This window comes from Neofelis nebulosa, chromosome 1, assembly GCF_028018385.1.
Source record: "Neofelis nebulosa isolate mNeoNeb1 chromosome 1, mNeoNeb1.pri, whole genome shotgun sequence".
NCBI lineage: Eukaryota > Metazoa > Chordata > Mammalia > Carnivora > Felidae > Neofelis > Neofelis nebulosa.
This window is the reverse complement of record NC_080782.1, coordinates 11,719,718-11,747,499: the sequence shown is the minus strand read 5'-3', so window position 1 is coordinate 11,747,499 and position 27,782 is coordinate 11,719,718. Positions and strand designations below refer to the sequence as shown.

Below are 27,782 nucleotides of genomic sequence, written 5' to 3'. Positions count from 1 at the left end.
GAATGATGACAAACAGCAGCAAACGTGCAGTGACTATCACGTAAGTGGGCACAGGGAACACAGTCCCCTATCTCACACACACACCCATTGGACTAGGACAGCCTCCTGAGGATCGTCACGTCTGTGATCAGACAAAGCAGACGAAGACCCACAACCAAAGGCAATACTGAAGGATGACAGAAAGGCAATGATTTTTATCTGAAATGAGCCAAGTAAATAGATTACCAATGCAAGTAACTTGCTCCTGCTGAAAAACGGTTGCGTTAGTCACTCATTTTCCCAAGAGAAGAGCCCACCAAGTAATAAATACGGATCTCATCTGTGGAGCTTAGAGGATTATACCCATGTGATGGATAGTATTTCTGTGACACCTCTAACAGATGAATCCCGAAGAACAGGGAGCAGAATATAACAAAGTTTCTGCCAATCATATGGCCTTAAAGAGTAAGAGGAATCATTTGTTAACAGATTATGGCAATTTTTTCCCTACGAAACCCAACTCTGAGAGGGAAGGATGAAGGACCCCAGTTTCTTCATGTATTTAGTGCCGATCTCTGAAGCTCTCGGGAAGGATTACGGTGGACACAAGGTGCCTTTGTGTCAAGACTGTTCTAAATTCATGATCGTTTTCTGAGGATCCATTCCCATGTCGTTTTATTTGAACCTGAAAAAACTATGACTAAATCCAAGTTTTAAGTTCGAGAACACCTGAAGTTGTTTTCACTGTGAAGTATCCCATCAGAATTCTAGAGTAGAAACCATCAGCCCCTCTCACATCCACCCATACCAATCCTGTTAATAATTTAGTGTAAAATTTTCCCAGATCTGCTTCTATGCGCTTACATTACATATACATAAAAACATGGTTTTACAGAAGTTTATATTCAAAAGATACCAAAATATACGATACCTGGCAATTTGCTTTCTAAGTATGTCAAATTGGTAACACTTTACAGAACGATATTGGTGTATAATTTCTTGATTTGAACTTTTAAAAATATTTTGACTACAGAAAAATTCTGATTTTCCTCTTTTCTCCGATTTACAATATTTTCACTTGTAACAAAATAGTCAAAGCTAATAAATACCATGCTGTGTGTTCTCCCTGTTTACACTCTTCAACTTTATTCAATAAATTATCAATCTAGACCATTTGTTTCATACTTTATTAGTAAACGAAGAAAATTGGTGAGAACTTTAATAATACGTAATGGACATTTAAAACGAAGCCCGGATCTTAGGATTTTTAGACCGCGTTCTCACCAAGCTCCTTGCATCACTTGCCGGTAAAGGGAGTCCCGACTGTACTCACTTTTTACTTGTTGTTCAGGAGCTTTGATGTGGGTCACCATTCCCGGCATGTTCACACTATTCCTGTGCAGGTACTTCAGGAAGACATCTGCATTCCTTCTAGCAAGTGTGCAAGCCTAAGAAGTACAGGGAGAGCAACGTGGTGTTAATTGGACTCATACAAACATGTATTTTGAATACATACGGTGACAACAGCATATAGCTCTAGCATACACCTTTACCTAAAACGTTTTCAAGCCAACCTGTGCTTTGGAGGATACACAGGTTAAATCCTATTTCAATTAAAAACAACAGCAAGAACAACTGTGTCTCTGAGCCCTTGCTCTGATGAAACCAGCTGCCATGTTGAGCGCTGTCCTATGGACAGGTGCACACAGCAGGGGGCTGAGAGGGACCGCTGGCCTGTCCAGCCTCCAGCTGACCACATCCCCTTGCCAGCACCTCAATAGTAGCCTAGCCTGGGGAGAAACCTGGAGGCAGAGCACCCAGCTAAGCTGTGCCTGGATTTCTGAAAAGGGCAGACAGAATTTTCAGCTTCCCGAGTCATTTGGTCTCTATCTCCCCACCCCCTCCCCACCCCCCCCCCGACAGGAGAGTAGCCACGGGCAACATGTTAATAAATGAGAGTAGACAGATTTAGCTCTCAGGTCTGAGTCTGCCAACCCCTACTTTAAGCCATCGAGTTTTGGGGTGGCTTGTTTCGTGATATTACTGTCACAGATAACGGACATTCCATCTTTAGAAACCAAATAAGTAATCTCATTAATGTATTTAAGAAAAAAACAAGAGGAAAAAAGCCTTAATTATATTTGAATTGGAAATCCCTTACACATTTCCTGTCTCAGATCTGGAATTAATACTTCTTCAGGGAGCTCTGTCTCCTTGCATGTGGTACATGGTATATAGACCACAATTGGGACTGTATACTGGGGAGTTCATTTTTTCTGGTCGGTCATTGTTTCCAGGCCTTTCTAGTGGGTGGAGCTAGGACACTTTTCAATTAACCTAAGACTCTATCACGGGTCTCTCCAGATAAGCCTGAAATCAGCGGCTGTAACTAAACAGTGAGGAGGCTGCAGAAGACAACCAGGGTTATGTCAGAAGGACATCAGGGCCCTTCTGAATGGAAGGAGCACCCACGAATGGGACAGTTTGAATATAAAAAAGATAAATGACTGCAATTGATTAAAACACACCAAATATACTAAAATCCATGAAGACAGTAAGAAAATTAATCATATGTAGAGGTTGTTAGGGTAACAGCTCATTATCCCGAAAATGATAAACAATTGGAAAGAATCAAGCACTTCTGCCTGTTCTGGACAAACTCTACTTGAAAGTAACCAAACAGCTAAGGAGGGAAGAATTCTAGCTAATCAAGGCAGAAGTAATGATGGAATATTACCAGTTTTGCGACTCCTTGTGAAACATGATCACCACAGGGCACTAAAGCCACTGGGTGAAAGGCAGACGTGGAAGGCACGTGACAGGTAAATGGGACCCCCTACATCTGAAGCACTGACGATGCCCCCGATCACACGAATAGAAGGAGCAGCAGGCCTCCTGGGCCTCCTGATGTGATGCCATGGGAAGTACGCGTGGGGAGAACACCTGTGCCACGTAAGCGGACCGCATGCGCACGCGCACACACACACGCAAACCTGGATCCGACTGAAACTCTCGACATAACAAACTCAGAGGATCCAGGGCGCTAAAGGACCGTGTGGGACGCAAGCATGGAAATCCAGAGTGAGAGAAACAGCACAGTAGGAGTGATTCACTTCTTCAACTAATAAATACTAATAAAAGGAGGTACTGTTTAGATTGAAGGAGATTTAAGAGACATACCAATAAAATCAATGCGTGGACCCTGTTTAGAATCCTGATTAAAACTACATATAAAAGACGTTTATGGATCGATCAGAGATATTTGAACACTGTTGGATTTTGTATAAATTAAGAGATACTGTTAATTTTTAGGACAGGATAATGGTGTTGTGGTTATGTTTTTGAAAGGCAGAATTTAAAAATTTTTTTAAAAATATTATTTATTATTGAGAGACAGAAAGACACAGAGCGTTAGCAGGGGAGGGGGAGAGAGACAGGGAGACACAGAATCCGAAGCAGGCTCCAGGCTGTCAGCACAGAGCCTGAGGCAGGGCTCGAACTCACAAACTGCAAGATCATGACCTGAGCCGAAGTCGGTCGCTTAACCAACTGAGCCACCCAGGTGCCCCGAAAGGCAGAATTTTAAAAAATATATTTGAGAGAATGTGCACACACAGGAGGGACAGGGAGGGAGAGAAGCATTTGAAGCAGGTGCCATGCTAAATATTATAAAATGGTAATTTTAGCAGGGCTTTATTCCACAAACCGTGAGATCATGACCTGAGCTGAAATCAAGAGTTGGACACTCAACCGACTTGAGCCACCCAGGCACCCCAGAAAGGCTGAATTTAATACTTAGTCATATGCTGAAGTATTTGCAAATAAAAGGATATAATATCTAGAATTTAAAGTAACGCAGTGAAGGTGGGCACATGCCCATGTGCTGATAGTTACTGACACCGCCTGTGACAGGGACACAGAAGTCTGTTATCGGTTCTATTTGGTATGCTCCTTAAACTTCCCTAATGAAAAGTTTAAAGATCCCTAACACCCAAACACTACAGAATCCCAGTTGAATGCAGAAATCTGAACAGGCCTGTGATGATTTTTGTTTTAAATTTTTTCTAAGTATCTTTCTTAATGAACTAAGTAGTATTCAATTTTGTTTTATTCTGAACGGATTCCAGAGAAAGACAAATTACGATGATTCCAGGTCCAAACAGCCTCACGGTGGTGGCTGTTTCATACACGGGCTTTCAGGTCCTGTGGCAAATGGTTAAAATAACAAGCCCGAGGAAGCCACGACTGTTTTCCCAACTTCGGTCGCCGAAAAAGAGAGTCATGTGAGGGAAGCTCAAAAAAAGTTCCCAGATAGAAATTTTCAAAGAGCTACAATCTGTTCTCCCAGACCAGACAGTAACTCTGTCAGGACAGAGGATCACCTTCAGGATGGAAACAGAAATTATTAAATGTAACAGGAAATGGTGTGAGAGGTGTCAGAACACTGAAGCTATGACAAAACTAAACTCGGTAAGGCCGCAATGAAAAGCAAATGCCATGCCTACTTTTCATGGGGCTGAGTGGCAGCTGGCCGAGTCTCAGGAGATCTTTTCCAGAGTGAAAGACCGTATCATAAAGACACAGAAGTGCTGGCAAACAGTTTGAGCACTTTTCAGAACTTCTGGGTGACTGAAGTACGAACGAACACACACACACACACACACACACACACACACACACACACACACGACAAAAGCGGCTAGAAAAAAGTCCTCATTTAAAGCTGCTCACACTTAAAACTTCAAGCCTGGATTATGGGCTTCAATGTTTTGCAGGAAACACTTCCTGAACAAGTATTAGTAACTAATCCTGGAAATCACAAAGGGTGTTCCTGCCCCTTATCCACTGTACAGTGGGTTCAGTCTTTGTTCCTAAAAAAGGCTGAATTTCCAAAGGAAGATTATTTTAAGGTACAGGCACTCTTGTCTCACCAAATCAATCTCTTTCTGTGTTCAACACCAACCAGACTGCACTCTGCACACAGGGGCTCCCCCTGGAAAGCGAAGGCGGCCTGCACACCCAGCACATGGGGACACGTGTGGTTCTCTGAGAGTCCAGGCGAGCCCCCTCATGTTTGTGTGCCCTGTGCAGGGACGCAGCAGCACCCCGGAGGCCACTCCGTACCTTCAGGAACGCTTCCTTTTGCTCCAGATGCTTGCTGATCATTGGGGTGACGTGGTCTGTCTCGGAGTTGGGGCCCAGTTTGTCGGCCCCTCCACACCAGTCCTCTTCTCTCTTGTACTCCTGCTCCAGGCTCTCGAGGACGCTGCAGACCTGCGAGCAGAAAGCCGCAGGCTCAGAGGGGCCACTCGGCATCTGACGCCACAGATGGCATCTTTGGGAAGTGTGGTCAGTCATGCTCTGGGGATAAAAGTGCCGGCCTGGGGACCAAGACCTTCGGAAGGCACTGTGGGCCCCACCTCAGGTGAGGACAAACGCAGGGGCCAAAGTAGGCAGGTCTTTCAGAACAAGAACAAAATAAAAACGGAATTTCCGGTCTCTCTCTGGTGTTTCAGGCTATGAATCTAAAGGAGAGGAAAGCGGATGTCTTCTCGGGTCCTTTCCAACCTATTCCTCTTGGATTCCTAGGGGAAGCAAGGATCATTCTACTTCTAGAATGCTTTTCTCTGCTTGAAGTTGAGTTCACTGGCTCGATAACGACTGACGAGTTAATGACTGAACTATCCAACAAAACTAAGCTCCACACAGAATGCCGGCGAGGAGCCCAAGGACTAGAGCGGCCCTCCTCACCTGCTCTGAGGTTTTGTAGAAGGCGACAGACGCGTTCACCAGCTTGAGGCGGTCTTCCATCTTGAGCATGAGCTGTTGCCAGTGAGACGCCACTTTCTCGGCACAGTCCCTGATCATGTCCATGTCATAGTGATTGGCCTGCAGCATGGCCTCCGCCTTCTGCTGCACCTGCAGCGCACTCTGATGTGTCTTCTAAGGAAAGAGAAAGGACAGGGAACACTTGTGTGATGGGGGCGTCACGCATTTATTTACCAGGGAGGCTGTGGTCCCTCCGCTCCGCTTGCTTTGATCCAAACAACTTCAGCGAATGCTCATTAGGACACTTCTGAAAACACAGCACACGGTTCAGTTAAAAACAACAAAGTGTTCATGCCCAGCAACAAATGTGTTTATACTTAAATTACCTAACGAAGGATGAAATGCACTAAGACATTGCAGAATGGGTCTCAGTTGTGGGTTCTCAGCTTGAGAAATAGCAGGAAAAAACCTTAATAGTCAATATTCTAAGAAAGCTGTTGAAATGTTCCCAATTTATTCTTCCTATTCATCCTTCTTACAATAGCAGCCAGAGGCCAATGAACACACGGACAAAAAGGTGGCCACAGTGAGTGCATTTTTACCTTAAACTGTGTACTTGAGTAAAGTTTTCAAGAACTATTGACTTTAAAAAAGAGAGAGAGAGACAGAGAGAGAGAGAGAAACATAATTAAAAGCTAAGAATGAACAACTGTGCTCTCTGGACGTTCATGCCATATTAAAATATCAACATAACATCACAAGTTCGGTAGAATTCCTGCTTGTGTGTGCTCCCAGAAGATTCCACAAGATGCTGACAGGCCAGGTTCTCCCACTGACGAACCAGAGTGCTGCACAGGGTAGCAGTCGGGGGGTAGAGGGGTCCGTGGGTCTGTGACATGAACTGTTTTCTTGTTTTGTTTTGTTTTGTTTTGTTTTGTTTTAGACAACAGCAAAATTTTACAGATTGCGTGAAAAGGCACAAAATGATCCCATGAAAGACCATACACAATATGGCCCTGTCCTTCACTCAGACACAACGACATGTGTTAGCAGTTATTAGAAATGACTAGGCACAGTGTACAATTCTCAAAAGATGCCCAAACTCTGGGCTTTAGGAAGTGTTAACACAGGTCTGTTGACACTGAGTAGTTGAAAGTTAAGTTAGTCTCGAGAATAAATTACCGCTATTTTCTGTAGCCTTCTTCTCTGGCTATGTACGCAGCCAGAGCAGGAAACAAGTTTTCTGCAAGCAAATGCTCTTTTTCCCTTGAGTTGACCCTGAGACCACCTATCACAATGAACTCTCCCCTCTCCCCTAAACTCTACAAATAATTAATCCATATGCTGTGAGAGTGAATTGTAAATGGACCTGGAACTGGGCCAAGCCATTCTGTTGAAGTCCCGGCCTGGCACCGACCCCCATCAAGGTGAGAAACACTGCTTCTCATCAGGTCAGAGAGTTCTGTGCGCAGTGTTGTTTATGGATAACCGTGAATTTGTGATTTGCACTTGGTCTAGGTAAGCTGCCCACAGTGCTCTGTTTGGTCCAGGGATGTGCTTAAGAGACCAGCAAAACAGAACACCCCTCAAGCCCAGACCCTGGAATGGGTTCTCAGGTGCCAAGTGTTCCTGACAGAGGGCGGTGCGTCTTGCCGGGACCCTCAAGGCGGGAGGACAGCGGGAGCCACCAGGCGTTCTGGGGTGGCACCGTGAGGTCCCCGAGCTGGCACACGCATCGTCCCCTTCACTATAGTCACCTGCCCGTTTGCTTCCCTGAAGGAAACTGTAGAGCATCAGCGCTGCCACTTAGGGTCCTGCTGAACCCCGTCTGGCTCAGGCTCAGTCCCCCGCGAGGGAGCGTACATGCATGTCTGGGGCGGGCGGTGGGCCGGTGTCCCTACCTCGATGGCGTGCTGGAACTGCTCGTGCTCCCTCTGCAGCTGCTCTGCCTCCTGCAAGGAGCTGGCTGTGATGAGTCCGGCATTCAGCATCGACTCTCCGTTGCGGATCCAGCCCAGCACCTGAAACACGACACGGGGACCTCCAAGCCTCTGCCCTCCCCTGGGGGCACCCCTGCAGGCCAGCCGGGACACGAGCCAAGTGAGCGAGGAGGTCAGGCTGCTCCCATCAGCTGGGAAACATGGGTTTCCTTATGGTCCCACCTGCCAACAGCCTGATGTCCTTCTAAGGTATCTGATCAGAAGTGCCACGTTCTAAGATTAATTCTTAAAATTAATTATGCTTTCAAATGGGAGCTGAAAAGGCAGAGCGTCCAGCGGATGGTTACTGTTAGTCCACAGGTCAAAACGGATTAAGAATCACCTATTAGATCTACGGCCACAAACAATTCCCTGATAATCAAGGGAAGTATTTTTCATTCCTTTAATCCTTATTAACATGCAAAATTAGCAGACTGCTTGGTAAAGGAACTACGTCATTTCACCAACGTATTTTCTAATTTAACGTCAGCATTAAATGGCCCACTAACCAGAGAATGAATTCAGAGGTGCTGTAACGCCCAGGGTCAAAGCACGGGATTCCCAGCATCACACACAAACAAGAGGCTCCCCAGCTGTGGAAGGTCATTCTGGTAGTTATTTGTGGCAAAGACCACTTACTGCCCGCCCTACAGCTGGCTTTCCTCATCTCCTTTACTCAGAAAACTTAGACTGTGGGGGGTGGGGGGGCCTTAGTCTAAAACTGCTTCTCAGCCCCTACATGCAGCTTCATCGTGGCTAGGAACATTCCGTAGCACCTCCCACTACTGACATCACTGAAGCAGCCTCGGGGCAGCCGTGTGAACACATTTCTTTTCTGATACAAGTACTGCTTCTCCCCTGTTATGCTCTGCCCTTCCTGCTGCCTGGGAAGGGGACAGGGGAGCTGGGGCTGCAAGAGCCATGTGGCAACCCCTCGCCAGCATGTGTGCCTAACCTACCACGCGGCTGCTAAATGAACACCAGCCATCGACCACATCCTGCCCTGTTATGTAGAGAATATTTACAGGCAAATGCAATTCCTAGTGGATAGTCTAGTCCTTTATTTCTTACACACACGGTTTTGTTTTTAGCAAGAGGGACACTTTATTAACTGATCTTTATTGGTTTTTAAGTTTTGGGGGGCCCGGAGGGGCCCGGGGGGCTCAGTTGGCTCCATATCCGACTCCTGATTTTGGCTCAGGTCATGATCTCACGGTTTGTGAGTTTGGGCCCTGTGCCCGGCTCTGTGCTGACATTGCAGAGCCTGCTTGGGATTCTCTGTCCCCCTCCCTCTCTGCCCCTTCCCCACTTGCATTAGCTCCCTCTCTCAAAATCAATAAACTTAAAAAAAAAATAAAGTTTTATGTAACTAATCTGCACCCAACATGGGGCTCAAACTCATGACCCTGAGATCAAAAGTCACATGCTTTTCTGACTGAGCCAGCCAGGCACCCCTATGAACTGGTCTTTAAAAGGCAGGTCACGATACTTTATCTCATCACATGGGGCACCAGCAGGTGCTCTTTTAGTTTTCGACTTTGACAGCACACCTGCTTCAGTGTGAGTGCCACCCACATACACACCGCAAACAGCTAACACTCCAGAGGCACCTGATCCCCTCCGTTCGACCTAATACATGCTTTTCTGAGCCTCCATCAGAATCTCAGAAGGCCATACCTTCCTTGCCAGGAAGGCAGTATCACGAGGGGTTTCTCTGCTCATGAGATAAAATGTCACATACATGCTGAATGGATGTACGTATAGAATCCCAATGGCTACGAGCCGAAAACAATCTTTCAAATACTCCATTTTTATTTTGCCATGCTGAGACATGGCAGTGCAGCATGCTGGTAACAGAAGAAGTCTCCAGCCCTGCATAAGCTGTGATACCAGCCTATTTGGCAGAAAAATCGTATCGTTATTTAGCCTGAGAAGCTATGTGCTCAGAGTTTCAAGCAAGAGATGACCAGTAACAAAACAAGCCAAATGGATGTTACTTTCAAGTGCTACGTCTGCTGGGCTGGAAGCCTTCTCCACTACAGAGTCAACACACAGCTGTCCGGGCGCTGGCTCAACACTTACTCATGAGCTAGGGCTGCCCTGGGGGAGTGTGTCACATCATGTGTGAGAACAACGCTTACACACGAGCTAGGGCTGTACTGGAGGGTGGGTATGTTACATCATGTGTCAGAACAGCTGTGTCTGGAACGGGGACAGTCTCCCCAATTTCCAGGTGGTCACACACCGAGTGCCCACGCACGGGGGCCCGCTGTGGTCCGGCTCCGCGTGCAGCCCTCTGTTTACCTGCTTCACCTCGGCCTGCAGGTGGCGAAGTTGCACACACTGTTCCAGGTGCTTCCGATGCTGCTCAGCCGCGACATCCAGCTCCTGCTGCTTCTCGTGAAGGAACTCCAGCAAGTCCTGGACCCGGGTGGCCATGTCTACGTCTCTGTCGCAAAGCAGCTCCACGCCTGTGGACATGAAGGGAGAGCCGAGAGTTCGGTGGGCACATCGACCCATTCTTCAGCCGTGTGACGGACGCCGTGCTTTCGAATAATCTGCTAGTCGGGCCAAGTTCAAGGAAGGCGTGACCAACACAGGAGTGTTTGTTTCTGTGTGCCTCCAAGCACGCGAGGGGGTCTCAAACAACATATCTGCTATGTTCCAGAGCAAAATACAATGCACGGCTAATCAAACCAAACCCATTTCGGGTCAATCTTTCCACAGTGGTAAGTGGTGACACGTGCCTCACTCTTAGAAGCGAGCGAACTTTGGCTTGCTTTTGTCGTGTATCACTGCACACCCAGTTTACTCTTTAGGAAGCATCTGATTTGTGTAAAATGAGTGATGTAGTATGCAGGTTGTTGCTAAGTTTCAAACACTACACATTTCTGTCTACATTTTTGAGCCTATAGTGACATCTGCTGGTAAAATATAAACTAAGAAAAAAATAAAGAATGTGAAAAATTTGTTGGAGATTCACATTTCATTCATGGACAATTAGCGTTCATGCTACCTGAAATGACAAGCCAAGAGTATTAAGGGCTAAGTGCGCTAATCATAATGTCACAGGTGATCACATGTGAACACAAAACAGCCAAAACGTTCCTTTCGAAGAGCAGGTACCTAGAACATCTACGTCACAGGGGCTGACCATGCTTTGCAGCCATCGCACATCACACATCACACACACACACACACACACAATAAAAACCCCACAAGTGACACAGACCGAAATGCACTCCTTACCAGAAGCCTGCACTTCATTGACATACTGCAGAAGGTCCTGCCCTTGGTGGATGACATCGAAGGTTAAGTTATTCATGGTCAGAGCTTTGTCTGCATGGTGTTGCAGGCGCTGTTCCGCTATTGTGAGATCTTCTGTGTCAAAGTCGTTCATTTGCTGAGAAAGCTCATCATTCCAAGACTCAAGGTCTGAGATGATCTGACAGAGGAGAGCGTCTCCTTAGGACCGAGACTTACAAAATAACGAACATGTGCTGCGACCCCTCACTGCGCCAAGTAAGGAAGAAAGGAATGTGACCGGGTCCCAGGGACATGGAAGCCAGCTGTTGGGGCTTCCATGGGCCACAGATGGGACAGTTAGACACAAAAACTTACCACAACTGAACAAAGTTTATCAAACATACAAAAACACATTAACCCCTAATGGTACTTTTTAAAAAAAGAAGAGTTAAAAAGCCTAAAATTAAATGAAAAACTTTTTTCTCCTTCATGTTTGTTTATTTATGTATTTATGTATTTATTTATTGAAAGAGAGAGAGAGAGAGAGAGAGAGAGAGAGAGATATCACGAGCAGGACAGGGGCAGAAAGCAGCCCAAGCAGGCTCTGTGCTGTCAGTGCAGAGACCAACGTGGGGGTTGAACTCATGAACCGTGAGATCATGACCTGAGCCAAAACCAAGAGTCAGAAGCTTAACCGACTGAGCCACCCAGGCGCCCCACGTGAAAAACTCTTCTGATTAGAGGTTGACAGGAGACCAATCTTTATCCTAAAATTGGTAATTAAAAATTTAAGCCTATAACAATGAAGAAAGGTTATCCTTTATAGATAAATCTAGTTATTAAATGCAGAAATAATAAAATTAGAAAGTTTGTTCTAATTATTCTTTTAATTCTAGTAAAATAACTATTCGGACAATGATCATTGTGCAGTTAACTATAAGGGAGAGAAAGAGGGGGCCCGGCGGGAGGGTCAGGCTGCCCCATCCTCACTGCAGACCAACCTCCGCGCCCCACACAAGTGGGGCCAGACAGGACCAACCTCTGACAGGAGAAGCTGTGGGTCCTGTGGAGCATCTGGCACAGAAACAGACCTGGAATCTCAATCAGGTCTTTACATCTAAACTCCAAGTTTATAAGGAGCACCAGGGAAAGAAAACTAGTTAAACAGAAGAAATCACTAAGCGAATGCAGAACGTGGGACCTGGTTTCTTCAGCTGACACAGTTATTTCCACAAGTCACGGCAGGAGGAAAAGAAGGCTAGCTGAAGAGACGATTCTGGACGGAAAGGCTAAATATCTTATGTGGGCACAGTGCCCACGTGCCCAGTAGGGGCCACCCGTAGAGGGTCCAAGAGAAGGAGGGTCCTAGAGAGCAAGGACTCTGGTGGGGAGGGGGGAGGGGTGCGACTCTGGTTATATAAGAAAAGGTCTTACTTTGGAGAGATACTTGAGTCTTTAGGAGTGAAATGATAAGCGGACAAAGCTTTTCTCTCAACTATTACAGCACAACAATAACAAAAGAAGGGGGATTTGCAGCAGGGAACACACAATCCTGCTACATTTGGGAGACAGACACATGGGTATTCACTATACGATCCTTGCAACTTTGGTGCAGGTTTGAAAACTTTTGTAATACACTTTAAAAAATTAAGATGAGAAGTTACAGAATCCAGAAAGGAAGAAAAAAACTTCTTGTGAAAGAATACTGTATTATACACTTCAGTGGAATAACATTCCCCACGGGTCCCGATTTACTTTATCCAGAAGAGCAGTAACCACATGAGTTTGAAAATCCAAGAGATGTGAGAGAGTTGACACAGAATCCGGCAAGGAGATAAAAGGTAATAAAAACCGAAGGCTTCCCCAAATGCCTATGGCACAAATCTTCCAGGTTTATTCTTTCATTAGAGACGTCTGCATACAGTATATGCATTTACATTAATTTATAAAATTGATAACTTTAAATAATGTTAAATTACACATAAGCCAAAAAGCCACTGAGGGGAAGTACTTTTAACAAGGAAGAAGATGACTATACCTTTAATCTTTGCCTCTAAGGGGAATCTTCTTTCTTAACGTTTGTTTTTTGACACTGAGGCAGGAGAGACTTGGGTGTGGCGGTGAGGTACAGACTTAGCGCTAATGTCTCACGGAGACAGCGGTAGGGCTCAGACAGCAGGCAAGCAGCGGACAGTAAATAAGGGTAGATGTGCCAGAACCGGCGGGGTTTGAAAACGCTCACCAAGCTTCAAGAAACCCTGGCGATGGCCATGATCAAAAGATCACCAGGAGGGGCGCCTGGGTGGCTCATCGGTTAAGCGTCCGACTTCGGCTCAGGTCATGATCTCACGGTCCGTGAGTTCGAGCCCCGCATCAGGCTCTGTGCTGACAGCTCAGAGCCTGGAGCCTGCTTCGGATTCTGTGTCTCCCTCCCTCTCTCTGTCCCTCCCCCACTCACGCTCTGTCTCTCTCTCCTTCAAAAATAAATAAGCGGGGCGCCTGGGTGGCTCAGTCGATTGAGCGTCAGACTTCGGCTCAGGTCATGATCTCACGGTCCGTGAGTTCGAGCCCCGCGTCGGGCTCTGTGCTGATAGCTCAGAGCCCGGAGCCTGTTTCAGATTCTGTGTCTCCCTCTCTCTCTGCTCCTCTCCTGTTCATGCTCTGTCTCTCTCTGTCTCAAAAATAAATAAACGTTAAAAAAAAAAAAAAAATTAAAAAAAAAAAAAAAAAAAAAGATCACCAGGAGAAATCCTGCCCAAGGCTTACAGTCACAGTTCGTCAATCACACATGTGAAGACAAGAAATTGGTGGCAGAAACAAAGCTCAAGAAAGTGGAAATGACTTTTGAATACCAATTCTGGAGAAATAACTTGTGTTATTCCTCTTCCTAATGGTACATATAACCGTGTTCCATAAACAAACTGTCACAGGACGCGGTAGTAACGACTCCGTTGTTTCCAGAGCAATCCAGCAGGTTTTCCCTGGAAATAGGAAGAGGCTGAAACAGCAACGTTCTCAGCGCAGAAAACCTAGATCCAGGGCGCCTGGGGAGCCAGTCGGACGAGCATCCAACTTCAGCTCAGGTCATGATCTCAATGGTTCGTGGGTTCGAGCCCTGCATTGGCCTCTGTGCTGTCAGTGTGGAGCCCACTTTGGATACTCTGCCCCCTCTCTCTATGCACCTCCCCCGCTCGCGCTCTCTCTCAAAAATAAATAAACATTTAAAAAACAATTGGCCAAGGAATAGATAAGTTTCTACCATAAAGATAACTCCTCACATGTGCAGTCAGATGGAGCATTTTCCCAGATAAGGGAGGAAATCCCAGCTGAAGTCCTAACTGCTCAGGTGTTCATGTTTTAGGATTACTCCAGAGAAAAGAGGCTCTTAGGCTGTGACATTTTAAAAAGCTTTTAAACTACACTGTAGCTGGCCTGTGACTGCACTGAGGGTTTAATTTCCTTAGCTCAGGAAAGCACTTACCCCTGGCCTGGCACACCGGCTTTATTAAGGCCACTTGGAACTTTGTAGCTTTGGTGTGGAGAAAATGTAGGTTTCTGGTTTCCGAACTACATATTAAAACACTAGTTTGTTGATAATGGAAATACAATTAAATTTTTTCCCTTTAAAGTAGCAATAATACAGATGAAGCCAAGAGATTTTTTTTTTTTGAAATATCAACATGTCTTGAAGAGAAACTTCAAATAATGCCTGTTTCCAAATTGAAACTATTCAACAAGCAGCTAAGTTTACAAAAGCAATTCATCTGAAGTAGAGATCAGAGAGGAAAACAGCCATGCTGGGTCTTCTGTTCATACCGCCAGCAACCTGGAAGCTGGACTGCAGGCCCAGGCCGTGGGCAGGTCCTTAAAGAGCTGAGGACAGCGTGCCTTTTCCCTACCTGGCTTCATGTGTCTCTAAACATCAAGACCGAGAGCAGATTTTACCAGACAATGTGCATAGGGCTTAATTCCTCTCCTGTCGTGAACCAGAGATGATGATAAGAACAGCCGAGAAGCCCTTTCTTTAATGAAAACACTGAGGGAAGTTTAGACAAGTGGCCAACCAAGGCCCACCCCCCGAGAGGCCTCGCACAGGGCCTGGCCTGGTCCTTGTACCACACGCAGAGCTGGGCCTACAGACAGGCCCGAGAGAAGCAGGCAAAGCCCACTTCAGCAGAGGGTCCTCCCCTCAGCCGAGGTAAGTGAAGCAGTCTACGCGAGGCCCCACCGTCCCTCTGCCCCAGTGGATTTAGGGTCTGGGTCTGCGTGCCCTCGAGGCCCTTGCGCGGGCAGGGCATGCCCTCCAGACTGCCTGGGCAACGTGCTCCACCAGCCGCGTGAAGCTGACAGGCACCGGGAGACTGGCCTCATCTGGCTCAAGTGAGTTTTGGTTCCTTCATCCATGTTTCACAGATTCGGCACCATCCAATTATACTTACTTGGGCTTGCAGTTCATCAGGTTCAAAACTCAGATCTTCCCTGGCACATTAAGAAACGGCCTTTTGTTGAAGTAAAAGGAAAGAAACTCACAGATAAGGGGCAATTTGTAGGCAAGGATGAAAGATCATCTGAGCACACTCCTTGGAAAAGACTGGATTTCCTGCTCTCTGCAAATGCTATCACCACTGACGAGCCTTATTCTCGCTCCTGGTGGGGGCAGGCGGGGGCAGGGGGCAGGGAGGGGAGGGACAGAAAGAACAGGGGAGAGTGGCGGCCTCAAGTGTGTGCCTCAGACAAGGGGAGGGCTGCGTGGGACCCGGCCCCGGGCCCAACAGGCCAGGACGCAGCCAGACGGGCTCGACTGCACTCACACAGGCTGTGCTCCGTCCTGCTGTGCGGTGCGGCTTCCAGCACAGCCCCCTCGGCTCGCAGACCAAGACGCAAGCCTTCCTTCCTCTGTCCTGCCCCGAATGCAGGGGGAGAAGACGCCGGAACCGGCGGGGGACGAGGAGGGGGCACTCACATCGATGGCATCCCTCTCGAACACGCGCAGCTGCAGGAAGAGCTCCAGCTTGATCTTGCGCTCCTGGAAGAGCTCCTCCATCTGGGCCTGGGCCTCGTCCAGCTGCTGCAGCACCGTCTCGATGTGGCTGATGGAGCTGTTGTGGGGGGTCTTGTTGCTGGAAATGGCAGAGTCCCTGCGGAAGGGAGAGGGGACGGGGCGGCATGAGAAAGTCTCCCATCGTCAGACACCAGATCCGGCCGCGCAGACTTCAGGGGGAGGAAGGCCGGCAGGAAGCAACAACACTGGGCTTCCTCCTGCGAGCCAGCCGCCAGGTCTGCGGCCACACCGAAGACTGTCCCCTGCACCGCCCACCGTCCCCCTGCAAAGCAGCCTAGTAACTCCAGAAAGTGACTTCCGAAGCGCTTCACTGTAGCCACTCTTCTCCTTAGGTAGAGAGAACAGAATCCACGATCCCTGCCTGCTAAAACGGTAGAGTCCCATCAGGAACAAGGGGTTAAACTCTAATGCAATCAATCAGGCCTTTATTGAGTCCCTTTCGCCTGACTCGCGGCAAAGTGAGCATCGCGTGAAGTTAGCAGTAATGATTTAAGAAGCTGTCCTCGAAGGATCCAATAAAGGAAGTCTGCTTCCAGCCCCCGCAGAGCAGGGAGGAAAGTGACACCTGGGGCCTGGTCTCCCCCAGCCTCTGCTCCCGCGACAGGGACACCCACCATCCTCTGGGGACACAGGTCACTCAGGGTCTGAAGGACACAGTTCTGGGAGGTTTAAATCAGCCCGGCTTGTAAGGAAGTTTCAATAATTACTAGGTAGCTGTTAACAGGACATATTAATAAAAGCCGAGTTCTGGGAAAGTTTATTAGTCAATGCCGTGATGAGAAAAATCATTGAGTTAAAAAAAAAAAAAAAAAAACAGTCAAAGAGGGGAAAAAAACAAAAAAGAGAAAGAAAGGGAGGTTACTGTCCTCTGTATGCAGACATGTTATTTGCTCCCCACCTAGCAGGACCCGGAATTAAACAGCTCATTGTTCCCTGGCCGGCTCCAGGGGATGCGGGCGGGAGGAGGGGACCGGCCCACCTCAGCTGCTGTATGAGGTCCTCCCCTTCCTTGATCACGTTCACCGTCACTTGCAGGGTCGTCTGCTGCTGCTGGCCAAAGCGCTTGATGAGGTCCTGCACGGCCTCCACCGACTCGGCATACACGTCATCCAGAAGCTCCTTCTGCAGCTCCTCCAGCCACGTCCACAGCTGCGGAAGGACAGGGCGCAGTGAGCCCCCCTCCCCAGAGAGGCCCCCTCCCCGAGTGACCCCGCTGGGAGGCAAGCGAGGCAGCTGGCTCCCAGGGACGGGAAGGGGGCAGGGGCACGGCCCGAACGGCCCCGGCCCCCCCCCCCCCCCCCCCAAAAATCAGCGGGCCACCACCGCCTGGTGAAAACACACAGGCACAGGGCCGGAGGGGACTGTCACAAAAGCGAAGAGAGGAGAGGAAAGGGAAGGGAAGTCAGTCTTTCCGATCCTTCCTGGGCTCAGTCCGAGAGTCAGAGGAATAGGAGAGACGCGCCCCCCCCCACTCCACCAACCAAAACATCTGCTAAGCATAACGCATTCTTCCACACATCCTCTGACTCTTGTTTAGCAGATGGATAGTTTTATTTTATTTTTAGCAAGGGCACTACTACAATCCATTATTAATTATTAAACCACTGCTCAGATGTGGCTGCTCTGCATCGCTCAGAGAAGAAGGAAGCCTATGATGTGGTGGAATAAAGTCATCACCACGCCTGGCGGGAGATTCGGATGAGGCGCGGTGCTCGGTAACCTCGCCCATCCCGGGCCACAGCCAAGCCTGCCGCGACGCGGTCCTTCAGTGAAAGGAGTGTGCACACCGGGAACACTTCAACACCTCCATTCCACAACCATCACAACTGCGCTTGGGGACGTGGATGGGTGAAGACAACTTGGAACAACGGTGGCAAGAAGCCCGCTAGGCCTGGTGGGAGCAGAGCATGTCTCCCATTTCTGGGAAGCCCCCCACTGCCTCCTCGGATTCTCCGGAGCGCCAGTCAGTAAACTGAAAAGGATGTTTAATTAGGCCAGGCAGGCCCTGGGGGCTGGGAAGCGGGTTGTGTGAGGAGAAAACGCTTCCTGCTTCCTCGAGGATGTAAGAATTGCCCCTTCCCCCCTGCCCAACCCCCCCCCCCCGCCCCCTTATCTTCCAAGCATCCGTCACAGACATCACCTCTTCCCCTGACGTTGACCAGCTGTGCCGGCCTCTGTGGCTAACGCGTAGCAAAACCGTGCTTGCCAAAGTAAATGCCGGATCTGGTCTTTGGTTTCTGAGCTTATCTTTTTTGAAAACTGCCCTATGAGGAGGTGTAACTGACATACAATAAACTGCACGCATCTCCAGGATACAATTTCTTAAGTTTTTAACGTATGGACACACCCACGGAGAGACCCCTGTTGTCCACAGCGAACAGCTCCATCACCCCAAGTCCTCCTGTGCCCTCTAACCCTTCTGTCTCGCTCTGCCCTCCTGCCCCAGGCAATCACCCATCTGCTTTCTGTCACTATAGATTAGCTTGCATTTTCTTGAAAAAGCGTGTAAGTATGGACTGACTCTGTTTTTGGTCTGGCTTTCCTTTGACAAAATTATTTTGACATTCATCCATACAGTTGTACGTATCAACAGTCCACACCTTCTACCGTGGACATGTACACCAGCCTGGGTGCGTGGCACAGTTCAGCCACTCAGCTCTTGATGGCACTGGAGCTGTTTCCACTTTTTGGCCACTACACAACTCTTAGGAACGTCTGTGCACAGTCTCTGTGCACCTATGTTTTTCTTTTTTTGAATGATATATATGTGTAGAGTGGCTGGATCCTACGACAGGTGTAGGTTTAAATTTTTAACAAACTGCCAAACTGTGTTTCCCCAGGCTGCACCCTATCATGTTCCTGCCAGCGCTCTATGAAAGTTCCAGTTCCTCCACTGCCTCACCAATTTCCGGTAAGATCAGCCTTTTTCATTTTAGTCATTCCAGATGAGTGCCATCTCATTATGGTTTTAATTAGCAATTCCCCACTTACTAATGATGGCAAGACGAGCTAACTTTCTAAGAATTCTTTTGTTGTTAAATGTAGCTTTAGTTATAAAGAAAGTATCCAGATGCTTCTGTCAGATCAGTATTTTAAATATGGCAGGTCAGTTAGAAAACATGGGAAGTAAAGGCCAATGACTTTGTCAGTCACACTACCTGGAATCCTAAGATTTAATTTTACTAAAAACATTAAATAAAACATCTGTTACTTTATTTCTTAGTATCTACCCAGGTTGGTTTTTCTTTTTTTGTATGTAAGTTATCAAATTTCATACGATTCCAGAATTTTAATTTAAAGGAGTTTTAGAGCTGAGCTGGTTCAACTCTTGGCTCTTGCAGGTTAAGGAAAAGAAGCCCCCGTGATGAACCCACCCTCAGGACACGGGCAAAAGCAACCGCTGGTGCTAAGCCTGCACTGGAAAAGAGACCTCCAGATCCAGTCCCATGCGCATTGACACGGTACTTCAGCGCCAAAAATACCACTCAGTGGTTCACCAAATACGGACCAACGTTCTGCACCATCTGTAAAGGGTCCATAATCACAAACACACTCTTTTGGGTTTGTTGTTGCTCCTGTTTGCTCTCGTCTAAATCCTAAACCCTCATGAACATGGTTGTTGCATTTATAAACGGGAAGGGTGACGGCATGATGGCCACGAGGAATCTCCCAATTTGCTCCTAAGAAAAACCTTCCACGTTCTAGAGGTCACATTGCACAGCAGCAGCACTATGGATTGAAGAGATACTCTAACAAAGCATTGGCTCTGTGACCTAAGACATCACGGAATCTCTCCGAAACCCTGATCACTAAATAGGGATCCTCAGACCAAGACCGGCCTCAAGGAGCCACGAGGAGGGCAAGAAGACAGGCGGCGTAGGAGAGCACTAGGTGATCAGCGGGGCTCTGTAAAATGTAATCACCTGAGGTATAACGAGCCACTCAAATGAAGCGAAGAGCCAGGATTCGCTAAACGAAACCAGGGATGTGCCACTTAGGCTGCACTGAGCAAAAAGCAAAATTTCACCAAAACATGTTAGCACGTCAAAATATTTAACCAAAAACATACAGAATATGTTATCTAAAAGGTAGGCTTTTCTAGCTGAAACGGCTTCAGCAGCTTCCTGGTAACCTGCCTCCTACTTGGTCCCCAAACCCTCTCAGCCACAGGTGGCCCTGCAGCCCTCCCACCTTCTGATCCCCGTCTGCCGATAAACACTATGAAAAGGTGGGCCTGTTCAACTACATTTATTCCACTGCAAAGGACAACTGATAAACAAACAAAACCCCAATTCTTCAGTCCCTTTCTCTCACAATCTCAACTGTCATCTTCCACCTTAATACACATGCTGCCCAGGAGCCGCCCCTGCCTCGTCACTGTGTGAGAGAACCAGGAAAAGGAGCGTCACCTGGAGTGCGCCTGTCTGTGAGCCAGCCCCAGGTGATGGGCGGCAGGTGAGTGGGTGAAAACTGGAGACCCGTGCGGAATGCAGAGAGAGGCATGCATATCACACGCCGAGTCCTCAGAAACAGTGCTCGCGCACCGGAGTGCAGCCTCACTTCTATACACTGTGAAGAGGAGACGGGAGATCAAAACCAATGCTTGGAACTGGCCCGGGGCACGGTGCGTAAGTGTGTTTCTACCTAACTCCACGGCAACAGCCTAAGAGATGATTAAAACAGAACACTTCTAAGGTAATATGGAAGCACAATTAAGAGCGTGGCTTCTGAGGCTACATCGCTTGACTCTCTATCCTGCCTTAACATTTCCTGGGCTGTGGCCTCGGGCAAGTTACTTCTCATCTGTAACACGGGCCTAAGTGCCCAGCCCAGACAGCTGCCGGCAAGATTAAATGAGTGGACACGTGCAGAGTAAAGAAATAAGTAAATGTGAGCCGCTACTACTAGTTCTGTTCTTGTAAAAAAACAAAAAAAGTGGCTAGTACTTGGGGTGCCCGGGGTACCTGGGTAGCTCAGTGGGTTGATTGCCCGACTTCTGATTTTGGCTCAGGTCCTGGTCCCAGGGTTGTGGGATCAGGACCCGTGTCAGGCCCTGTGCTGAATGTGGAGCGTGCCTGAGAATCTCTCCCCCTCTGCCCCTCCCCTGTGCGCGCTCTATCTCTCTCTCAAATAAAAATAAGTAGATGAGATGAGATAAATGGGGGTGGGGGGGCCTGGGTGGCTCAGCTGGTTGAGCATCCAGCTCTCAGTTTCGGCTCAGGTTGCGATCTTGTGGCTTTGTGGGTTTGAGCTCCACATCAGGCCCTGTGTTGGCCGCATGGAGCCCGCTTGGGATTCTCTCCTTTCTCGGCCCCTCCCCTCCTAAAATAAATAAATAAACTTTAGAAGGTAATTAAATAAAAGTCTTCCTTTGCTAGATAGTTTCCAGAACGTATCCAGGTCCCTGTCTACTGTTCAAAATATGTCACTTAGTCTGGTAGACTTAACACCATCCTGCATTTACATCTTTTTACACCTAAAAATAGTATGAGGAAAAGGGGCTGGAATTAGTCCACCAGAGTCCATAGAAACCACTTCCCCTTGGTTCCAGGGGAAGCGGCATGAGGACTTGTGGGTCAAGCCTTTTCCTTCCCTCCTAAGTTTATTTCCTGCACATCCTGGACACTTGAACATGCATCCACAGTGGACTGGGCTCACCCTGCCTGGCCAGCTGTGGAACCGGCCAAGGGCCACCCCAAAGAGGAAACCACAGAAACGGATCCTGGGATCAGGCAGTTGAGAGGGGAACAATAAATGAGGTAGAAGGAGGAAGGTTCTATTTAAATCCATAATGTCAAAATGCTCAAAAATCCTTTGCCACTTTAGAATTTTTTTTCCTGGTACTACAGAAAATATTCTCATTCAATTTGGAGAAAAAAAGGATTCTCAGATAAAAGTAATTTCTGCTGTCAGTTGGTGATGAACTGATGCATATCACAATGCAGTAAAATTAAGGTAAAGTCTATTTTTAAGCTTTTAAATTAGTACATACGATGCCTAAAATAACCTCTGAATAAAAGAATGAGAAAAGTCTCTAGGATGCCTGTGAAATTTTACCGTACGTTTCTAGGCATGAAAAAAACTGCACTTCGGTGCATGCTGTCATCTACCATAAAGAGATCAACCTCTGCCCACAGCAAGAGGCGCTGCATTCTACCCAGGCACTCAGCGGCATGGACCCCACGTGGAAAGCTGTGGCCCACAGCCAGAGGTGGGCAACACCGCCCCCTAGAGGCCATCCAAGTGGTGGCCACCAGCATTCCAAGGACGGGAACTTGAACCCAGCCCACAACTTGGCTGCGGCCGTGTACAGACCTGGTTCCTGGACCAGGATCCATCCACAGAGAAGGCTGGGCTAGGGAGACATGTGAGGTTCTGGGGGCAGGACCCCCGCGACAAAGATGTGACAGCCCGGGTCCCAGGTCCAGCGGCAGCTGGCTGGGTGCAACCCAGGTGCACCCCCACTGCGGCCCCCTCCCCTTCAGCTCTGTGCTGGGCGGAGCCTAAAGGAGGAGCTGCAGCCCTGCTGGGAAAATCCCCTTCCTCGCTAATCACACAGGAGACCTCGCAGACTCCCAGAGGGACTTGTTGGTGTGACGTGTCCCGGGAAAGGCTGACCTTCCAGCCGATTCGGCAGGTGGTAGGATCGGAGGCCCGAGATTTGGGGACTGCTTCAGCTGCAACGTCTCTCAGATGCAAAGTCTGAACACAGCCTACAAGCCCGCTCCATCTGGAGGTGGGGCACAACTCACCAGATGTGGCCCTCTGTCTGAGCGTGGCCTTGGGAAAATCCTTGGAACCCTCTACTCCAGGATTTCTCTATGAAATGAGATCTTCCCTAACTGGCAAAGTCAGTCTGAGAATCAAATGAAGTGGCTACAGACATGTGAACGTGCTCAGTTACTTCAAGCACTTTATAAACAGAAGCTACCACCACTCTTATCTGTTTCCCTACTCTTGTTTACCACGGGGACAACCATCTGGATACCAAGGGGATGGGGAAGCTGTAAGGAAGTGTGGGAAGCACAAAAGCTGCACCCACCCCCACCCCCCACCTCCCCCCACCCCCCCCGCCACCCCGCCAGCAGAAGCTGCAAATCAGGAGCAGAAGTAGGTAGTTTCAATGGCAACTTACAGATGGGATTTCAGGGGGCACCCACTGTGCATAGCAATCGTGATTCAGTTCTAGGTATAAGCACCAGGGGTCAAAGGGGAACTGTTCCAGCCACGTGCAGCGCATTCTCCAGCCTGAAACGGTGCACACGCCTGCTGCCCTGATTATGGAGGAGTAAGGGTTTGAGGAGTACCACGTTATTCTTGGGTGGGTGATAAAAGATGCCTTAATATGATGAGGTTTATGAAGGAAGCCCATCAGATTACTGGGGGAAGGATGAGGGACAAATCAAAGTCTGTATCAAGAAATAATACCAACGCACGTATGTGTAAGAGAGGGGAAAGAAGGAGAAGCAAGCCGGAGCATGTGAGGGCAGCCCCCCGTGAAGAGGGGACGCCTTGTGGGTACCGCAGCACTGGACGGTGGAAGGTACGGATGGGCAATCAAGGACAAGGTGAGGGACAGGTGCTGTGCCTGGGCAGAGGGCCCACACAGAGACCAAGGTCAGAGCGCGAACCTCAACCACCCAAATATTTACACACAGTCTACTTCGTGAAAAACAGAGATTTTGAGATGAGGAATTTATTTGTTCTCTTTTCCCAACACTGGCAAAGCATAAAGCACTCTCCTGGAGGTTTCAAAGTGGGAAGAGCTCCTTCCCGCCCCTGCGTCATTTTGAGAGCAGCCACTGTCTCCCTGAAACAGCCTGCAGTTAGTCACAGTGTAATTCGTCCTTGGCTCTGCAAATCTCCGGAGACGGCGAGCGTTCGTGCAGTCTGCCGTCCCTTGTCCCAAGGGTAACACTTCATTGCCTGGACTCTACCCGCAGGGCAGGAACAGGAACTCCTTCCACACCAGCTCACTCCCCTCTGGACACTCCCCTTGCAAAGTGGGGGCTGGGGAGCAAAGGAAACATCACGTGCGATCCAAACAGCAGTGCACAGCAAGATGACTGACCCCCAGTTGTGATTTTTCTCCCGTGCTTTTGCTCATGACAGCCACAGGCGTTACTTCGGGGCATGGCACTTGTGCATGTTCATGAACATGTGTAAGGTTGTTGTTTTCACATGTGCTGTGGCCACACATGTGACCCTTACTTCATAACCTGAGTGTTTCTGATTCAAAAGACTCCTATTAAAACCCATGAATGAAATGTCCATGTTGGATTTTGACCTACTCCTGCTGACATGTTTTGGGATCCTCTGTATGTGACAGACCCTGACCTAGACTTTGATAATAAGCGTGCTTTCCATGCCAATACTTCCACTCACAGATTTTCTGCATGGGGACAGAGACGCTCAAGGGAGACACCGTCCTGCAGCCTCACCGAGGTCATCTACTAACAGGCCCTGCAACGATGGTCTCACTTGCAAGGCTTCCCAGGTAGCCAAGGCGATTTCTGCTGCAGCACCAAGTCTGTCCCTGTTTGGTGGCAATTTTCCCATTTTCAACATAAACAGCTCCCAACACAACAAAGGAGGGTTTTCAGGGTGTCTGAATTCCGAAGAGCATTCCTTCCAGATGTCACATTGGGATATAAAAGTTCTGAATACATTAGTAGGGTCAGTTCAAAGACATGACAACGGCACGGAAGGCTCCCCTACAGAAGGTGATGCCAGGGATGAGACCCACCCATCTGCCAGCCTCAGGTGCCACTGAGGTGACGGGTCTACCACCTCCCTTGGCCACCGCCATCAGCAAGTCTGATCCAACCGTGGGTCTGGACTGCAAATTACTTCCTTACTCACAAACTGGGTACGATGAGTAATACCTCACTATCAGAGCAGCCTGGGAGGATAAGGACAGTGCTGGTCTTGTGATAAGTGACTCCCTCAGTTGACGCTTTTTCCCAGCCATTCAGCAGTCTGATTCCAGTGACTGTACTAACAGATTGCCCATACTTTCCTGTTTCGTCTACAAATTAGATGTTAAATGCCTGGTTTAATGCTCAGTAATTCCACTGCATGCCCTTCATCAAACCAGAAACCGAGTACAGAGTGAAATACAGTTAACATGCTATAACCCATTCATTCACTTCTTTCTCTACTGGCAGTTTATCAACTGCCTTTTCTAGAACTCTGCCTAGGACTGACCGACCTCACCTGTGTGCTGTGTAAACTCTGCTTTCTGCATTGCCAGCCCCCTGGCATGTCCCCCCTTTCTCACCCCTCCTTAAAGATCAACAGACCCAACCATCAGGTTCTCTCACTACCCAAGGGTCTAACTGTCTTGGAATAGAGACTTGAACTCCCTTGGAAGAAATAAATCCTTTCTTATAAAATCTTCACTCATTTTGATCTTTTGCTTCTTCTAAGGCAGTCCAAAGAGCAGTCTCCTTGAGGAGAACAAAAAAGCAAAGTGAAAGTTGATGAAACCTATTTTCTGCTCATATCCATGGGCTTCGCTGGTGCAGGCACAAAGCCCAACCCTTCCTTGATCTCAGGGCTCTCAATTTTGGGCTTCAAAGAAAGGAAAACAAACAACAAAACCAAAGAAGCCTTTTCTTATCTAGAGCTTTCCAGCTTTCCTGACAAAACCCTCACACGTTGCTGCCGATCAAGCTTCCCACCACTTACTCAATAAAAACAATAACCAGTAACAAACAATACATACCAGAAATGCATATGGATGATGTACTTCTCTCAATTAACCAAAGACCTATCACATTTAGTTCATGAAGCTGAGTGCCAAAATAAAAAAATCAAGAACGTTAAAAATGCTCTATTAAAAAGTCCAGCAAGTAAACCAGATCACATATACATCCATTTTAAGCTGGTCATTTTAAGACCTATAATATTGGACTGGCTTGACATTCAGCTGAAGGGCCTCTCCTCTCTATTATATTAATTGAGGCCAATCTACAAACAGTGAATTAAAGCAGACATTTGCAACTCTCCATTGAGGGCTGACCCTTCAACAAGAAATTATAAAATTTGGAGTCTGTGCACAGTTACAAATTTTCAATCCCAGCTGTTCTAATACTGAGTTACAAATAAAGATAATGTAGTATGTTATTAATTCATCTAATAATCATTTACTGAGTGGCCACTCAGTAATTTTCTACACTAACATCTCATTTCCATGCTGACATGAAAATTTTCTCTACCTGAAAATATTGGACCTGTATGAAGAAACAGAAAATTCATGAATTTAAACCACTTTTTAACTATCCTATAGAAAAAAAAAACAATGTTTTACATAAAACTCTTCTGATAAAAGGGCCTCTTTTAGAGAAGAACATCCCTCTCTCCCCCTGGGCTAACACTAGTATTTTATGCATACTTATTTGGTGGGAAAAAAATCCTTTATTTTGCAGCTTTGGCTGGTAACACAAGAATTTAGTGATTTGTGCAAAGTAACAGATGCCAGTACGAATGAATGGACCCATGAGTAAAGATTCTTTACAAGAGCTGACCCTGTCCTGACAGACTGGGGCTAGAGACACAGCTTATATCCCAGAAAGGCTTCAACCTTTGATCTTAAACAAAAAGGCCAGAGCAAGGGCACCAGAAGTAGATTAAACAGTTTTTGTTGAGCAAAGATGAGGGAGGAAGAGATCAGATTATAGCTAGGTATTTATACCTTTGCATCTCACATTTCCATCTGCCCCATCCTGTGTGTGTCCAATCAGTTACAGGTGGGGAGATGGGGAGAGGAGGGAAAAAGGAACATTTACTGGCAGCTGCTCCAAGACGGGCACTATGGTAAGTGTTGACAGAGTTTCACTCAGCTGTCCACACGCCTGAGAGACCCTCGTGTTCCCATCCTGTAGTAGGGGAAGCAGAGGCATTCAAGTCTGGCCCACGTCACTCAGGCAGTTAAAGGGACAGGTTCCACTTTGATATGCTTTGTTAATTAATTTAATAAAGGTTATATTTTTACAGAAAGAAAGCATCAATGACTAGATTCACAGACACACACACACACACACACACACACACACACACCTATGGCAAGACCATCTACTTTTTTAAACGCCAGACACTACAGAGTATAAGAAGACAAAGTGCTAAACCTGTTGGTAGCAACTAAATGCCCCAGACCAAATCGAACGTCCAGTCATGCAAGGACTGTTCTAGGCTCTTTGCTTCCTCTTGCTTTCTTTGGCTTGAGGCCGTTTAATTGCCCATTTGTATCTGCATCAGATTAGTTAAAAATATTCAAGAGTACAAGGAGAGAGGTCAGCTAAGGTACCGAATACCGAACATAAATTACTGAGAGGTGATCAACTAAACATCCTAAGGTCTTAACCCTCCCCTCTGACAAATGTATCGAAGCCATCCTGGCCTTTTGAGAAGTCGCAAAGATCACTCACCATTGCTGAGGGGAGTGCAAATGAAACCGCCGTTCTGGAAAACAGTTCGGTGGTCTGTTTTAGAACGACAGGAGCTTACCAGAGCACCCAGCAATCGCACTCTCGGCCATTTGGCCCACAGGAATAAAAGCTTCAGTCCATGTGAAAACCTGCGCATGACAGTCCAGTGTCTCCTTCTGAAATTGCCAAAACCTGAAGAGAACCCACTGTCCTTTAATGGGTAGGTGGCTAACAAACTAGGGCATATCCGTACCAGGAAACACTACTCAGGAAGGAAGAGGAAAGAACTACTGATGGATCTCAAGGGAATGACGCCAA

General features: G+C 47.6%; 1 protein-coding gene across 6 annotated transcripts in view; it reads right to left on the bottom strand.

The window, feature by feature from the left end:
* Window positions 1-27,782, bottom strand: part of TRIO (trio Rho guanine nucleotide exchange factor) — a 357,996-nt gene that overhangs the window by 123,462 nt on the left and 206,752 nt on the right. For all 6 annotated transcript variants that reach the window (XR_009257727.1, XM_058715900.1, XM_058715891.1 and 3 more), the window contains exons 12-19: window positions 17,015-17,184; window positions 15,937-16,111; window positions 10,977-11,172; window positions 10,032-10,198; window positions 7,650-7,769; window positions 5,731-5,922; window positions 5,104-5,253; window positions 1,313-1,427 (exon numbers count right to left, since the gene is read on the bottom strand). Coding sequence is in view for 5 of the 6 variants with exons in the window: in XM_058715900.1 (XP_058571883.1) it covers window positions 1,313-1,427; window positions 5,104-5,253; window positions 5,731-5,922; window positions 7,650-7,769; window positions 10,032-10,198; window positions 10,977-11,172; window positions 15,937-16,111; window positions 17,015-17,184 (1,285 nt within the window). In the remaining variant the exon portion in view is untranslated. The remainder of the gene's footprint in view (window positions 1-1,312; window positions 1,428-5,103; window positions 5,254-5,730; window positions 5,923-7,649; window positions 7,770-10,031; window positions 10,199-10,976; window positions 11,173-15,936; window positions 16,112-17,014; window positions 17,185-27,782) is intronic.